We start from the raw sequence: 17,596 nt of genomic DNA on the forward strand, positions 1-17,596 counted from the left end.
CTATAACCCCCCATGCACCTCACAGGCAGCTCCTTCCAGGCCAACACTCCTGGCGAGTTCTGGGGGCCATGGCATGTTGGGGGATACACGGGGCACCATTTGATATTGCTGAGGCAGTATGTTCAGAAATGCAGTAGGAAAAGCAGACACTGGGTTTGGGAGCAGCCTCAGCACCCCTGGGATTGCTCTATCACAAGAGCTTGTTGCCTCTAGAGCTATTTGTTATGCAATAGCATTTTTTGCTAAATACAGCAAATACAGCCTTTTCAGCCATACACTTGGGGCCCAAAGTTTACTATATGGCAATGCATAGCAATTTTACACACAAATACCACTTTTGCAAAAATTCAAACCCAGAGATCTGACATGTTTCACAGCACAAAACTCTTACGCCTACAAAATCTCTGTAGCAATATTTGATATACTACTGAAGTTATTTGCAGACGGAGTTGTGTGTGGGCCAGACATAAGGAAGATGCTTTAAAACAAAAATAAACACCCATAGATGTGGTACATGACTTCTCAATGCAAACACAGTTTTACCATGGTCTGTAGTGGGTTTGTAGGAAAGCAGGTACAAGATTAGGACACAATAATTGCTGGGGCAGGACAAGGAAGGCCCAAGATAATCATCTGGTTTTTATTTAGTTTCAGGCATCAGCGAGTCCTTAGATAAAGTAGAGTCATGCTGAGATCTGACAATGTGTGAACACTGCACAAACCCAGCATAACCTCAGCTGCCATGTGCTCCTTCTGCCCACAGCACAGCTGCCAGTCCGATGGCAACTCCATCTACTTCCACGGGACCGAGGGCAGCGAGTTCAACTTCGCCACCACCCGCGACGTGGACCTCTCCATGGAGGATGCCCAGGAGCAGTGGGCAGAGGAGTTTGAGAGCCAGCCCAAAGGGTGAGTGTCCCCAGCCAGAGCAGGGCCCTGCATTGGCCAGCAGCTTCACTCCAGGGATGAGGAAACAGGATAAAAAGGGAATTGCATTTTATCTTCACTGTGTAGTCAGGGAAGATTGGGACTAGGATAAATAGCACTACTGTAAATAGCACATGGTTGCAGATTTTAGGAAGAAACAAGTCCAAGAAGTCCAGGAGGAACAGTTTGTCTCTGGACCATCCTGTCATCACAGGATGGTGTGAAAAAAATGAAATTAAAAAAATGGTGTTTGTGAGTAATGTAGCCATTCTAATGAAACACATGATGGTGATCTGTTTTGTTAATTCACACCAGTGTTGTTAACAAGCTCATGTCCATGTGATATCAAATTCCTTGAGAAATTCATCTCCTCTGGATTACTGCTGTGAGCCTCACTTTACTGAGAGAGAGCTCCTGCTTATGCAGATGCCTGTAGGTGCTGGAGGAGGGAGAGGAGAAGGTGGAGACAGGAAAGCTGAAGCAGCAGTCCCTTCTCATCTGGCATCACCAAGAGCACAGCCATACCTGCTGGGCAAGAGCTCAGGGTCTGGCTGATAATTTACTATTTCTATTTTGAATATATACTTTGTGATTCAAAGAGTCCCTGTAAAGCCATATCCAGCAGGGACTGCTGCAAGGACACAGAAAATAAACAAAAATGTCTAGGAGAGCAATATTACTACTTTTACCAAAACATGAGTGAGCTTTAAAAAATGTGTCCTGATATAAAGAAGCTTCATTTTATAAACCTCATTGTATAAATTCTGACAAAAGAAAATAACCTCAGTAGGGTCTTGATTCTTTTTTATTAAAAAATAATAAAAATCATTAGTGGCTGTAACCCCAGGGCAGTGAGAAACATACACTGCTAATTTATGGGTCTCCACTGAATGTTGATTTTAACCTACAAAGTACTTCAGATCATTAGCAACTGATTCAAATGCTGCCTATGCTGTGCTGAAAGTGTAGAGCACCTTTTAAGAAATACATGCTAATATGTCCTGTGGACACATACGTATATTTGGGGTTTACAGAAAAAATATTCACCATGGACTCTGTCCCAGTTCAAATAATCAGCCAATGGCAGCAGGTGCTTCTTCAAACAAAGGGAAGAAAATGAGCTTGTGTGTGTTGTGTTCTACATGACCATGTGGGATACCTCTGAGATGTGCTCTCCCTTTTTTTTCCATCCTGAAAGAAACAGGATGGGAGTGCTGACTGTGCACATCTGCCCTGTCTGTAGAGCTTCTCTACACAACTGGGTGTTTATTTAAGATAAGTTGGGCAACTTGCAATCTGGGTTAGCAAATATACAGTTCCTTCTGGATTGGGAAAATGTCACTTTTCCTGTCACAGGGTGCCTGGTTCTAGCTGCAGGTGGCAAGGGAGGGTGCAGCCCTCCTTCAATTCTGTCATTCTGTGTCCCAGCAGCCAGGTCCTGATCTGCCCCCACTCTGCCAGCCCAAGGCCTCATACTCTTTTTCCTATTTTTTTCTTTGGAAATTTTACTCTATATTAGAAACTTCCTTCTTTCTATTGTTCTATAAGAATGGAGATTTAAATTGCATGCTGCCGTAAAGAAACACCGAACTTACATCCTAATCATATAAAATTGCCACCACTACTGTTCCTCTTTTCAACATTTCTCTGGAATTTGTGTTGGGAGCTGTACATAAATGCAAATACATGTGAGTTTCCTTAATCACTTCTTAGAGAAATATGCTATTAAATGCTATGTAAACTAGGTACGAAATACAGTTTTACTGTAATCAGTCACAGAACACTGTGTACCTGAGAGAGAGCCTGCAGGAAGTTCTCAGGCACTGCTTTGTCACGTCAGCTGGAGCCTGCCAGCTCTCAAGGGGAAGGCAAAAGCATCCCTCATAAGGGAGAGCAAAAGGAAACTCAGGTATAAGGGTCACCACCACTTTCCTCTGCACCAAATGCTCTTGGAGATGAGGGCAGAGGGAATCATCACTGTTTTTAATAAGCAGTTGGTTGGTATTTTTTGCATGTACCACCTAAAGGAGGAGGTTATGTGGGTAGGGCTTGCTGTTGTAAGTACCACACATATTTCCACTGTTGTTCTGTTTCTCTTTACTTGTGTGAATTAGAGCCTGATCCTAAAAGTGAGCAGATCCCCACATCAGGCTACCTAGCAGGCACACTCTGCTTTGGACCTTCATGTTTAGTTGGTCTACTTTAGGTCCATAAATCACCTGTATTATAAAGAAGAATTCCAAGAGTTATGTGAAGGATAAATTAGTTCAAATATAAATGTTAAATCATGCCATCACCCAGGATCCTTCTCCATTTTCTTTACTGGCAGTGGGTTGATTACTCCCATTAAAGTGCCTTTTTCTAAAAAAATGTATGTAGAATTCTCTGGTTTTCATTTCTGATGCTGCCTAAAAGGAAACATCCCTGGAAACATCCATGATCTGCATCATTCATGACCCCAAGCTGTTTTGTGGGTCACTACAGAGTGTTTTAATTGAGCTAAATAGAGCATACAAAAGATCAATGGAGCATTGTGAGATTTTTTTTGTGTAAGTTGAAGTAGGCACAACTGTTTAATTTTGTACTTGCCTTCAGCCCGGGAGACCCATTTTCAAAATTGTGGTTTTATATTGCACATTATATTGCACATTAGCTTTAAAAAATCTGCACAATAGAATTAGGGTTAGATTAAACTGTGCTTCCATTAAAATATTTATATTTATATCATAAAGCTTTTCAGTGATGCTAAGCTCACTAATTCCTGTGTAAATGACTGACAGGTTTAAAGCAGGATTTCCAAACAGGCATGTCACCAGTCTGTCACAGCTTAGGTCCATGGGGAAACTGGCAGCTTTTAAGAGGATCCCAGAAATGCATTTTGAAATCATTGGAATGGTTAAACTAATAAATAGACTGTTTAGTTCTTGTAATGACAGTTTTTGAAATTGTGATATGGCACATACCTGCTAGAGATTGTCTCTGGTGGAAGGAGACAGGAAAAGACTTTGCCTCCCACAAAGGTTTCTGAACTTCCATGTTTTCTCATTCCTCCTGAATTATGCTGGATAGTTAAATGTTTGGATTATTAGGATTTAGTGATTCTAAATAATTGCATTGTTTTATCATCCTTATAATTCTTAAATACTTAATTATGAATTAAGACTTCAACATGAATAATAATAATGTATCAGACCAAAATAATGCACAAGATTTCAACACTTTCTAGTATTTCAAAACATTTTGATCAAGTTTTGAAGTAACCATCACTTTCATGATGAAAATGTATTCTCAATGTAAAATAGTTAATTGGAAAATTCTGCAACAGCTCTTTTAATTATCACTGAATAAAAATAAGATAAAATGCTGTACAGAAAAACTGAGAAAGATCATATCATCACATATTAGAAACACAGCAGTCTTTTTTCATACTCTGTTCGTGTGTTAGTTAAAAACTGTTACCCTAAATGCTCAAAAAGATGAAAAGAGAGCATTTTCAGCTATTACCTACATATTTAATATTTGTATAGCAGATATGGTGGACATGTGCCTTTTCAAGTTTCATTGATCTATAAATCTTTTATTATGCAAAATTAATCAGAATGCATTTATTTTAAAAACATTTTAGCACCAGGAAAAAAAAATGAAGATGGTAGAACAATACAACACTACATATTTGGTAGCAGCATTCATTAAAAGTCTCATTTTTTTTTTAATTCATGCATTTCTGCCAAATTCTTTTAAATATTTATATTAACTTTGCCTTAGTTGAGTCAACTGAGTTTAAAAGCTAACTTGAATACGTAAGTAACGGCATAGGGATCACATTTGAAACACTGTGGGTTTTGTCCTCTGTTAAGAGAAGAAACAGCTAATTTCATAAGTACCAATGAACCCTATGGCATATTTTACATTAGTTTATCAGTAGTCTGCTGCTGCACCTTCTCCACCTATTGTTGGCCTCTGCAGGTGGGACATCTTTGGAGCTGTCATTGGTACTGAGTGTGGAACCCTGGAATCTGGCTCAGCTATGGTATTTCTCAGAGATGGAGAAAGAAAAATATGTACTCCATACATGGACACCACAGGTTATGGGAACTTGAGATTTTATTTCAGTATGGGTGAGTACAAGTTACTAATGTAGTACAAGATGTGAAGCATGTGAGATTTGCATTATGCAGTGCTCCACAGCTGAACAAATCTCATGTGGAGAAGCATCTTGTCTTGGATACACTAATTTTACTCAGTGCCCCTTAATCCATACTGAGAAGAGATGGTCATATCTTTGTCATCTTTAGAGGTTTTACAGGTACCTCTCATATCCTCCTGTGGTCATGTCCGTGTAGACCCTGGTGCTAATGAATCAGAGTCCAGAGAGCTGCACATGAAGATGAGATGGGAGTAGCATAGAGGTGGGGCAGCCTTCCCTGATGAACCCACGGAATAGTTTCATCTCAAAAGCTCTTACTTCATTCCTAAAGTCCTAAATCTGTTAATATGTTGGCCCAGGGTGAGATTCACACAGAGTGTGCTATGATCTTGGAGGAGATGTGTTCTACATGTGGCATCCCTCATTAAAAGCACTGCTGTGGTGTTAGCATCATCTGTGGACCTTCCTTGCTGGGGCAAAATTCAACATCAGTCATTTACCAGGGCTCAGAAAGCAGCCAAGAGCCAGCCTGTCCTGTCACTTCCCCTCCCTGCTGCTGTTGTCAGTGCAACTGCACTAGTTTGATGTTGCAACAGAGCAGAATCCCCATGAACATGGTAGCTAATGCTCACAGTATTTTTCCAGAGCTTTTATTTTGCACATAAAGGAAGTTCCATGAGGTTATTCTCTCAACACCATGTTTAGAGAATGTGAGGATTTTTGCTTAAAAGAGAATAATAGAATAATAAAGGAGGAAGCAGAGAATAAACCTGTGACCTTCACAAGCAACCTTCTGTATCAACAAGAAAAAAACACACTTTATTTAATGAGGGGAAGACCTCATGTTGTTTTCCTAAATTGTTGCACATCTCCTCTGTGTTACATGAATTATGGATAAAGCACAGGAAAATGAGGATGCTTTTTCTCATTTCTTCCAAGCATTACAACACCTGCAAGAGAAACAGGAAAGAAATTTTGTCAACCTTCTGAACTTAGGGGAGAAGTTGTCAGCAGATGCAGACACAAAGGATAGCAGGATATTGTTTGAAAAATGTATTCTCTGTGTATTTTTTAATTAAATAAATAATTGTTTGAACATTCAGGCAGGGAGAATATTTGAAAGGACAAATGGATATTCTTTATTACAGTATAAAACATGTTAGAGATGTTACCCAGTTCTCTGTACTGCTTCTCCTAGTTTATTACAAGAACTGGCTGGTTGTAGCAAAAAAAAAAATAAAAGCAGAGAAAGTGTTCCAATATGTGCAATATCTTTCTACTCTGCAGTCTTTTCAAAGAAGCTTCCTCATTCTGTTTTTATTTCTATTTTGGGATTTTTTTTTTTTTAAACCCGGAGTAACCATAATACACAGGGAAATAATTAATTTACAATTCCTGTTTCAAATACAGAAACTTTGTTTTAAAATCTTCTTTTCCACAATACCAAAGTTGTGTGACGATGTTCATCTTGTAACTATAATGCAGAACTTCATGTTCATATTTGCCAATACATCTGCTCTTTCACAGAAGCTTAGTGAGTATTTTGGGTTCTACTGATAGGAAGATATTTCAAATGCTGCCCTGTTCCAGTTGGGCAAGCATACCACACATGTTCTGTGTGGTACAATAGATTCCATCCATCCAGCCATCCCTATTAGAATATGGTGTAGACAGTAGAAGGAGCAGCACAACAAATAAGGTACACAGCAGTCTTTCTCACTTCCTACTTAGAAGAAGTTCTCAGCTGCCAAACTATCAGCTGAGAAGTATTTAAGATGCTGTTATGTACCTACATGTGTGACTGCATGAAGTGTGAGCAGTAAATAGCAGTTTACTGATGAGAACTCAACAGCAGAGCATTTCTATGTAAATAGGATTTAAAGCACACAGATAGAAGTATTGCTTGAGGCACAGCATTTTCTATTTAAATTGTTTTGATAAGCTGATTAAAAGAGGTATTGAGGTTTTCGTAATCGTCAGCCCCCTTGATCTCTGCCATGGTGCATCTGATCAAACAGTTCCTATACACTGAGTCCTTAGGGATGGTGTTCTTTTGTTTCAGATCCCAAGTTAAATAGCATCTGACTGTAATTATTTTCATAATTAAGGCTGCATATATGATTCCACTTTCCAATAACAAGGGCTTCAATTAATTTTTTTCTCACTCAAATATGTGCTCTACAGGGGGAACTTGTGATTCTGGAGAATCCCATGAAAATGATGTCATCCTGTATGCCAAGATTGAGGGAAGGAGGGAACACATACCTCTTGATACCCTGACCTATGCTGCTTACAAGGTAAATTGTCTAAAACAAAGCAGGTGGATGGCAATGGACAGATCATTCTCTTTTCAAGCCATCACAGGAATATTGTGTGGTGAATTCCACAGGGACACTCAAATGTGGCCTTCCCAAACACATAAATCATGTGCAGGCCTGGGAGCAGTCGGGCACTTTTGCAGCACAGCTCTGCAGTTACTGGTGGCCACTCCAGCCCCAGGCAGGACTGTGCAGGGTTGGCTGGGGCTGGGGAAACAGGCAGGAAAGCAGTGGGTAAAAATTGTCAGTTATTAGCTGAAAACTTCAGTGACAACATCTCCTCACTAAAGATTACTCCTGTTTCCACTCAAGCTCATTCTAGGCACAGTGTGATGCTGAGGAGCAGGGTCCTGAGAGGGTCATTCCTGGTGGGATCAGGGGCTGGAAGAGGGTCTGCAGTGGTGGGGGCACAGACTCAGCCATGGGAGGCAGCTGCTGGCAGAATGCACAGGCAGCATCTCCTCTGTCCAAAGTGCAGCTGCCTTCCAACCACATCCACCACCCTCAGCAGGACAGTAAAGACCTTGAACTTGCCCCCAGGATCCTTCCTGTCTAGGGCAAGGAAGCACTTAGACCATGTCTGCCCTGAATAATCTGGCCCTGAGGTCTCCTTATTCTGCTGCTGTAAAACAGGCAAAATTTGGTATTTGATACAAGTGCACATAGATGAGCTAGGTATCGAAATGCAGAGTGGTTACATAGTCTGAGGGAAGTTTGATGGTAAAGATGCTGCTGATTTCAAGCACAGATCTGTGTGAATTTTGTCTGTAACTTTAGCACTTAGAAACCAAATGTTTACAATAGTGTTTGGCCTGAATTTGGTTGAGTCACTTGCATTGTTTCATTGTGCATGGCTTCCCTCCTCGCCTGCTTCTGTGTGAAAGACAGGGCAGAACTTTTGTAAAACTAAGGAAACTGTAATTGTAAAATAATAAAATATTAATTAGGGAACTTGGGGAGAGATAGGATCTGAAATTACATGGAATTCATTGTGAAGGTTTTTTAAAACAAGCAGTTTTAAAGCTGACATCCTCTTTTGACATAATAAAGTCCTAATTACATTGCTTTAGGACAAAGGCTAAGCTTTGTGAGGCAGTGCTTTCATTTATTTCAGCAGCATAACATCCTCCCCACTTATGCCTGTGAACTCCTGCTGTTGCACCATTCTCACGTATCCAGAGCAGACATTCACCACCCTGCCTTAGCTCCTGTGAGCTGTAAGGCTCCAGGACAAACCTCACCTTCCCTTCCCAGCCAAAACTGACAGCAGAAACTTGCCCTTCTCAGAACACAGAGGGTGCAGTCTTTTCTTCTGTGCCTTTACAACCAAACCATCCCATCCCTCTGAGCTGATAAGCATCACTGGTACCCAGGGTGCTAATACCTATCCACATAATAGTAAAAGATTTTATTTGGGAGTGTGTGTGGAAAAAAGTGTCTAAAAAAGTTGACAAAATGAATCAAGGAGAGAGAACAGCAAGTTTGGTTCAGCACAATTAGAATTGGGTTTTTTTTATTATTATTTTAAATGGTACATTGTGACCTTTTTAACTTATTTAAGCCTTTTTCAATTTCTTTTGAAGGTGCCATCTTTGGTTTCTGTTGTCATTAGTCCGGACCTGCAGACTCCTGCAACCAAATTTTGCCTGAAGCAAAAGAGTCACCAAGGCCACAACAGGAATGTCTGGGCTGTGGATTATTTCCATGTCCTTCCAGTGCTCCCTTCCTCAGTGACTCACATGATCCAGTTCTCCATCAATTTGGGGTGTGGAACTTACCAACCTGGTAACAGGTAAAACTGGAGAGATCATTCTTTTGGGCATCATCTTTCTAGTATATTTTGGTCTATAAAATCTATATAAGGATTTGTAAATCTTTTTTCAGAAGAAGGGATCCCATTGATAAAGGCAAATATAAGCTGCTCAAAAGCTAATGTTTCTCCTCATCTTTACAGGCCCAGATTTATGTATCTCATGTGCAATAAAGAGTCATTTAATAGCTTTCAAGGTCAAAACTTGCTTTTCTTTGCCCATTATTCTGAAATATGCTCATGATTTCAGATTGACTTTTGTCACTATAGGACACGAAAGAACACAAGCACACCACCGTTCTCAAGGTGAAGGAAAAAAGGGAAGTTTATTTTCTGACTCCAACATTTATAGTTTCCCAAAAGTGACAGCGGATTGGAGGGTGACAGTGACACCTCTCCAGTGCCACTGGTCAAACCGACAGTCTATCAACTCTCTCCTCTTCCATAAAGGAATGCAAAACAATGAGTTATTTACAGAAAATGTGTGAGAAAGTTCACTACAAGAATGTCAACATCAGAAGGTTTAGAAAATCTTTAAAAACCAGGGTCACATACTTTTGCTTCAGTTTCTAATGGGTATGAGATTTACTTCTTAATACTGTGTAAGGAGGAAAACATTAAAGGTGGCAGCAGAAACCTGCCCTGCTGGCCTCTCTGAGATTACTGATGCCACAAGCACATCTAATTCTAGAAGGACTGGGGATAAATTACCCTCATCTAAATGACCATCAGTGTGAGGAGCTAGGCTGATCACAGAATACTTTTTCTGGCTTTACTTCTTCTGGACATTCAATGTGAATTTTCCCATGGGGAAAGGGAAAGAAGGGAGTCATTTTAGGCTCCATGTTTTATTGAATCATAGAAATGTTGATTAGAAGGGCCTATACAGGTTATCTGGTGAAGGCTGCTGCAGGATGGATTGTTACTGGGCTGGTCAGACATGGCTCTGCCTATCCATGACTTGAAAAGTCTTCATGGTTGGACACTGTGCTACCTCACCTGCTCAAGTGAAAAAGTGTTTCCTAATCTACAATACAAAACTATGAAACCATGTCTTTATGATTATTGTCCTTTGTAATGTTCCTGACACAACTGAGGAGAGTTTGACTCTGGTTTCCTTGTGAGTGCCCTCTGCACCACCACAGGATGCTGTAGCTCACCCCTCCCCACCAGGCTGAGCAAGCCAGATCCTCAGCCCATCCCAGCTTGCTGCTCAAAGCCATGGACATCTTGCCCATCCTTTACTCTGCTCTCAAAATTCTTAATCTGCTTCTTCAAATGGAGAGCCCAAAACCAAACCGCCCACTGTTCCTCTTCCATTATATACATGTGAGAATATTTATCTTGATATTTTATGAGGATTAAGTTACTTTATATTTTGCAGACTTGAGAGTTTAAAGTAAGAGACTATGAGAGCTTTTATCTGTGTCCCATGGCATCTACTTCCCACTGGAAAGAGTTGCATTAACACTGACAGGGTAGCAGAATTCAAGGGGAAGCAAAAATCAAGGTACTGCACTTATATTTGATAGGAAGAGAAGGCAGCAGCATTTTCCTACATGAAAAGTGAAAACTTTGCTTATAAACACTCCTGGCGAGTAAACATGTTATATAAAATCTCTGTCTCAATCTGTTTTCTGATGGAGATCAGTATATATTTTGAAAGATTAATATTCTTCCTTCCATTTCTGAATGAGAAGTGAGCTTCTTCATAACCAAAGAAGCATTAGGTCACCATTTTTCCTATTTGTATTTCCCAAATGCTGCAGCATTTCACATCTCCCAGTCTGCAGCACTATTCATAATGCTTTCATTACTGCAAATGTGAGAGACTCATGCTGGATATAAGAAGTAAATATGACCCTCTAAGGTATCTCAACAGCTAAACCTGAAATAATAATAAATTAGTCAAAACCTCCATAAGCTGGTTTAATAGACACAATATCACAGTGATGGTACATTTAAATAAAGTATATTGTCAGCAAATTATCATAAAAATAAAAATTCAGAATCCAATTATTTAATACTGAGGAGATGAATTATGACTTCTATAATATTCCATTACTTAAAATAAAACAGAATATTATGAGCCAATTATATGGAGGAAATTACAAGAACAATTAAGTAAAATACTAAATCTGTAGTAAGTCAACTTTCTCTATAAGTTTTTCAAGGTCTTTAGAGTGTAGGGCATCTAAGGATTTCCTTATAGGTTGTAAACAATTTGGGTTTTTTTTAACCCAGGAAAGAGCCCATGCATGAACAGCTAGTGATCTTTTGCCACCTTTTCCAGATGTTATAGTTAGCAGCTGGCAGTTATAGGTGTCCTGTGCTCACACAATGCTGTCTAGCTCTGATTAATTCAAGGTTTCTCCTCATATCTGAAGTTATTTCAATATGAAATACAAAAGTAATGCAGTTGTTTTAACAGCAGCAGCATAAAAACACTGGCTAGATGGTGGCCCAACAAGAACTCTGTGTTCAGGCAATCCTCATTCTAAAAACCTTTGGGGTTTTAAACACTTGTGGTGGTGTTCACAGGGGTCCCAGGGTGTGAGAAGAGAGGAGGATCTGAGTCCATGTTTCAGAAGGCTAATTTATTTTTTTATGATATATATAATATTAAAACTATTCTAAAACTATATTAAAAGAATAGAATAAAGGATTTAATCAGAAGGCTTGCAAGGAAAAGGATTGAAATGGAATGATAATAAAATTCTGTGTCTGACCGAGAGTCCAAGACAGCTGGACTGTGATTGGCCATTAATTAGAAATAACTAACATTGTAGGATTGACGGGGGTAGCACGGTCAGGACAGACAGAGACGAGAGATCTCTGCAGCCAGGTTGTGGAACTTGAGGTTTATTGCAAAGGGCCTGGGTGCAGGGCCCTGCTGGGAGCTGCCAGCTGCAGCTCGGAGCAGGCCCGAGAGAAGAGAGGGGCAGAGAGGATGAGAGGGTAAGAGCCTAAAAGGAAAGAGCTAAGAGACAAGAGGTAAGAGACAAGAGGTAAGAGCTAAAGAGTAAGAGCTAAGAGACAAGAGGTAAGAGCTAAGAGACAAGAGGTAAGAGCTAAAGAGTAAGAGCTAAGAGACAAGAGGTAAGAGACAAGAGGTAAGAGCTAAGAGACAAGAGGTAAGAGACAAGAGGTAAGAGGGCGAAGTTCCCATTACAATACAATAAATCACCTTCTGTGTTGAATATTCTGATTCTCACTTAACCAATCTAGTACAAGATACAAATCCTACAGCATTTCCATACAGCCTGTAAGAATCACTACATTACCATACTGTGCTACATTTTAAACCCTAAAAACTCCTCTTTGGACCCCTTCTGCCAAGCTGGCAGGGTCTGCTCGGACCCTTGGACCTGCCTGCAAGCAGAGGGTCTTGTTTCATCAAAAGGGGATCACCTTCAGCAGGCCACAACGTTGTTTTCCCATTGTTCAGTAACTAAGGGATCTCAAAGCTTGCTTTCATTTCAATCTCGCTTATAGTTTCTATATTCTCAAAATCTTTTGGCAGACTATCATATTTATAAGGCTTTCCTGTTTTATCTTCCCCAACAAACATGGACCAATCAAAGATTCACCTGTTGCATTCCACAGCAGCAGATAACCATTGTTTACATTTTGTTCCTGAGGCCTCTCAGCTTCTCAGGAGAAAAAATCCTAAGGAAAGGATTTTTCATAAAACATGTCTGTGACAAACACTCATGAAACTCTGTCTCACGTTTGCATTTGCAGGATTTTTTGTCTTCAAGTTCTGCTCAAAATTATTTCTTGTTTCCTCATCAATTATTAGAAATAGCAGGTTTGGTGATTTCTCAATGTTGATACTTCTACATTGAGATCTATGCCAGGTACCCTCACGGTGTCTTTCTCCTTTTTTTTTTCTTCAATGTGTTCCCAGTGTCAGCTTGGAGTTCTCAACCAACCACGGTCGCTCGTGGTCGCTGCTGCACATGGAGTGTTTGCCTGAGATTTGTGCAGGGCCCCACCTGCCCCACAGCACCATCTACGCCTCCGAAAACTACAGCGGGTGAGAGAGCTCTCTGCAAACTGCAAAATACACAGCACTACAGATGGGAACTGGAGGGGCAGGAGAAAGCAGCAAAGCACACAACTCTGGGTCATCATTCATTTTTGACTACCTGGGGACAGCAAGGAAGGAGTGTTCTGAGCTCCCTGGCTACCCAGTCATGAAAGCTCAAATGTATTGGGCTGCTTCTGTGGTATAATAATAATTTTTTGATGCTAAAGAGAAATTAAAAAAAAAAAAACACTTGAGGACAGCATGTTGATAAGAAGAAGAAAACTTTTACCTTGTCAAAGCCACAAAAGTTTTCTTCTTGGTCAGAAAAATTTATTTTCAAATCCTTTATTTGAAAATAAATTTATTTATTTATTTATTTATTTATTTATTTTCAAATCCTCAGACACATTTACTCATGTGGAATCCCAGTACTGGTTTACAGTGAAGCACATTCTCCATACTTCTGCAATGGAGATGGTTATTAGTGTAACTTTCTTGTATCAACCCTTCTCAGCATTGAGTCTCTTCTCTACTGTTTTCACTGAAAAATGAACTGTGGCATTTTTCTGCATAGCACAAAATCCCTTGGTGTCCCAACTTCCACAACACTTACAAAAAGAAAGATGAAACATTGCTATGATCTGATGGCACACAGCCCCTAGTCCCATACAATTTTCATAGGAGCCATTACTCCTGGTGTGTGCAGGAAGTGTAGCCTCTGTGGATGATAGAGAATGATGGCCCAGACTGCAGCATGCCAAACCTTCTGCACCACTCCTCACCCTCTGAGGGTTTTCACCAAACAGAGTTCAGCCCCACTGGAGGTTCCGTTTTAGGAGATATTCATGGGGATGAATATGGGGAGAAGCTGCTACAGCAAAGGAGCTTATGGTCTTTGCCAACTGTGTGTATTCCTACAGGGGGAGAATGGCTGGGTTTTATAAGACAATAACTAGTGTTCATGTACTGTGTAATATATGGACTTCTTATTTTTAATTTGTATTTTCCAAAGCTGCTGTAAATTTATGCTTCATTTGAGCAGATTTTAAAATTAAGCTTCTCACAAAGCTTCCAGAATACATAAACATATCTGCCAAATATACTGTTGCATAATAACTGTCAGTGTAAAATGTGCTATATGTCTTTCAGGTGGAACAGAATAACTATTCCCCTTCCCAACGCTGCTCTCACCAGTGACACCAGGATTCGATGGAGGCAAACAGGACCAATCCTTGGAAATATGTGGGCAATCGATAATAGTTAGTATTCTTACCCATGATCATGACACAGCAGAAAAGTAAATTTTATATGCTGCTCTAAGTAAACATATTTTCCACCATCACAAGTCAGTGAATTTACAGTTTTTTAAATTCCTGTTCTGCTTAGTTGCATTTGGTAGCAGGTGCATTTTGAGGCCAGAGAGAGAGTCTACCATTAGAAAAGACAATAGTCTAATAGATTTTTTTTTTAATTTAATTGAATGCTTTCCAGGAAAAAAAAATAGTGACAGGGCTTAATATAGTATTTTTTTCTGTCTGCTTAGTCCTAATTACATAAATAGGTTTCACACTGGCTGTTAAGGACATGTACTGCAGCAGCCTAAGAGACAGGAGCAGCATCTGGGACTTATTTTGCTTCTGGACATAATTGCTTGAAGACCATCTTCAAGCAATGCTGCTACCAAAATACTGAAAAAACCTTACATTGTTTACCATATCTTCAGGGGAAAGTGCCATCTGTTTCAGAGAACTGTTCTTCCCTTTGAAAATTATTTTTCACATACCTTTTCTTAAAATGGATTTGAAGAACTGGGAGAAGTTTATGTTGCTAAATATTTATATGAATTATTACAGAGGAAAACCAGGACCAGAATTATCAAGTAATACTTTGAAGGGCATTTAGGAACACAGGATTAAACGTATGAAATGCAGAAATAAGTATGATTGAAAGGGTTAACTAAGAGTAACTGCAAAATTTTTTAGCTTACCTTTTAGCCTTAAGTGATTTGGAAGTAAGTAGGCTACATTCAGAATTTGTTTGGTTAGATGCATGAAATATGTAATTTAGAGATTTACACTGATGTATGTGAAATTTTGTAGTGATTCCCAGTAAGGCTTGATATGGTGCCTAGGATTATATTTTGCAGAATTTTTAAAATATATTGAGGCCTAGTATTAACAAGAAAATCTTGAGGCTGTTAAGGTAATATCATTAAGGAAATTTTGTCACTACAAGTAATGAAAATTGTTCTCTTAATCATAACTGGAAGTAGCATCATCTTGACATTCTGGATATAGTATTAATGCTTCTCTTTAGGGATGTTATATGCATCAAAAAGAAAGTAAAATTAAGGGGAAAGATGAGTATTTAAAATGAGAAGATTTCTGTGAGTATCTGCAAAGATGAGTTGCTATCTAAAAAAATGCTGACTTTAAGTGTTGGAGACACTCATGAGATTCACAGAAACCACATCAAGATGAAATCAATCCAAGGATACAAATTCCTTACAACAGAACAGAACAAGGTTTTGAAAATCATTTGACAATTCATTTATCTGCACAACCTTTGCTTATAAAGCAAAATACAGCTCCATGAAAGGATGCTGCATGCTCCTGTGTGCACAATCTCAAAAAAAGGTTTACCAACCATCTGCCTAGAAAGTGCTTGCTGTGAATTTGAGGTGCAGAATCATGACACAGGAATTGAGTCTTAAAGACAAATTTCTGTGGTTTTGAATGCTTCCTTTGTTAGATACTAGTGATACTGAAGTTTTACACTGTATTGTAGAAAAAACCTCGTAAATATTGGCAAGCCACTCAATTTCTTGAAGAGAGGAAGATTTTCAAAGATTCAGCACTCTGACTTTTAGCTTCATGACTGTTTCCTATGTGAATCAAGTTTTAAATGAAATCTGGAAGCTGGCCATCTTTCAGAAACTCTGGAAAAATGCCAATTTCCGTAAAGTTTTTTCATTTTGAATGACATCATTACATCTTTAACCCTTCTACTTTTACCACCCCCTCAAAAAGACCTCAAAAGACACAAAAATCAAACAGACAGAACAGAATTTTTGCACCCTGAGAAGTGAGAAAACCTAGAAATCACATGAAATCTGATGAGGATTAGTTATAGGGAGTAGCTAAAAGGGATTTAGAGTGTGTCTGCTAGGGAGAGCTGACACCCTGCTCTGATGGGCAACATTATAGAACTAGGAAAAGGAAGAAGTACTGCTTCTTATTGATTATTTCAAATGAGTGGCTATTTCTTCCAAATGTCATCATGCAAGTGGGTAACTCCAAGTAATTGTTCAACAGAAAAGATGCCACTATTCATGGTTAAGGCCTTTTAGCATTTTGTATTAAAATAATATTGCCCACAAGTTATAACTTTTCTTTCTTATAGTGCAAGAGATAATACTGACATTTTCTCATCTTTCCATCCTCCATATTTTTTTACAAATATCCACACTGTCAACGAGGAGTCATTGGAGGAAGATGAAGCAAAAGAGTAAAACAAGTCTGGTGTATTTTTGAGCACTTTAGGATGTGACATTTTGTTCCATTTAAAAGAATCAGTGAAAGAGTATGAAAATTATTAGTTACATATTAGTTACACAGGGCAGGTTTTATTCCCCTAAATCCAGTCAAGTAAAGTATGTAGATTTCAATGAGAGAAGTAGTGACATGTTTTCTTAAATCTACAAGACTACTACTGGAATGTACCAATATATAGATTGGATTGCATCTCCAAACTAAGATGAAGGGAATGTCAATGAAAAATTATGAAAAAGGTCAATGCCTACCAAATTATCTGATCTCATTCACAGACAGTAATTAAGACAGTATTAGTGGCCACAATACTGTGTCTTTAGCCACAGATGGACATGACACATTAAATAATAAATTATCCCTGACTATCCTTGAAACAGTTAAATGCTTTATATCATTTCATAGACCTTTTCCAGGCAGTGGGATTTAAATAAATACAATAATTGTATGATCAGGTCTGTACACTTTCTTGTATTCATCATATTCTGTTTACCACATAGCATAACCTTCCAGTTAATTGATTTCTCTCTCTGCAGTTTATATTGGTCCATCTTGCCTGAAATTCTGCTCAGGGCGAGGACAGTGTACTAGAAATGGCTGCAAGTAAGTGTTATATTCAGCACTCATGTTCAATTTCTGTCACAGAGTTCACTTGGTAGTGTGAAAGTTGACGTGACTTTCATTTCAGTCCTTGCTCTTTTAGATGACTAAATATAAAACTAGCATAACCCTCAGAATTCATAAAGCTCACTGGAAAGCTAAAGATCAATCTTTCTGAACAGCATCATGTTTAATATTTTTTTTATTCTTTTC

General features: G+C 39.0%; 1 protein-coding gene across 2 annotated transcripts in view; it reads left to right on the top strand.

Annotated features, from left to right (window-relative positions):
* Positions 1-17,596, top strand: part of RELN (reelin) — a 283,789-nt gene that overhangs the window by 164,550 nt on the left and 101,643 nt on the right. For both annotated transcript variants that reach the window (XM_071423955.1, XM_071423956.1), the window contains exons 11-17: positions 764-909; positions 4,894-5,045; positions 7,259-7,371; positions 8,976-9,184; positions 13,113-13,241; positions 14,385-14,494; positions 17,320-17,386. In XM_071423955.1, coding sequence (XP_071280056.1) covers positions 764-909; positions 4,894-5,045; positions 7,259-7,371; positions 8,976-9,184; positions 13,113-13,241; positions 14,385-14,494; positions 17,320-17,386 — 926 coding nt within the window. The remainder of the gene's footprint in view (positions 1-763; positions 910-4,893; positions 5,046-7,258; positions 7,372-8,975; positions 9,185-13,112; positions 13,242-14,384; positions 14,495-17,319; positions 17,387-17,596) is intronic.

The sequence above is a fragment of the Agelaius tricolor genome, unplaced genomic scaffold (assembly GCF_023055355.1).
Source record: "Agelaius tricolor isolate 1412-34295 unplaced genomic scaffold, bAgeTri1.0.p SCAF_3, whole genome shotgun sequence".
NCBI lineage: Eukaryota > Metazoa > Chordata > Aves > Passeriformes > Icteridae > Agelaius > Agelaius tricolor.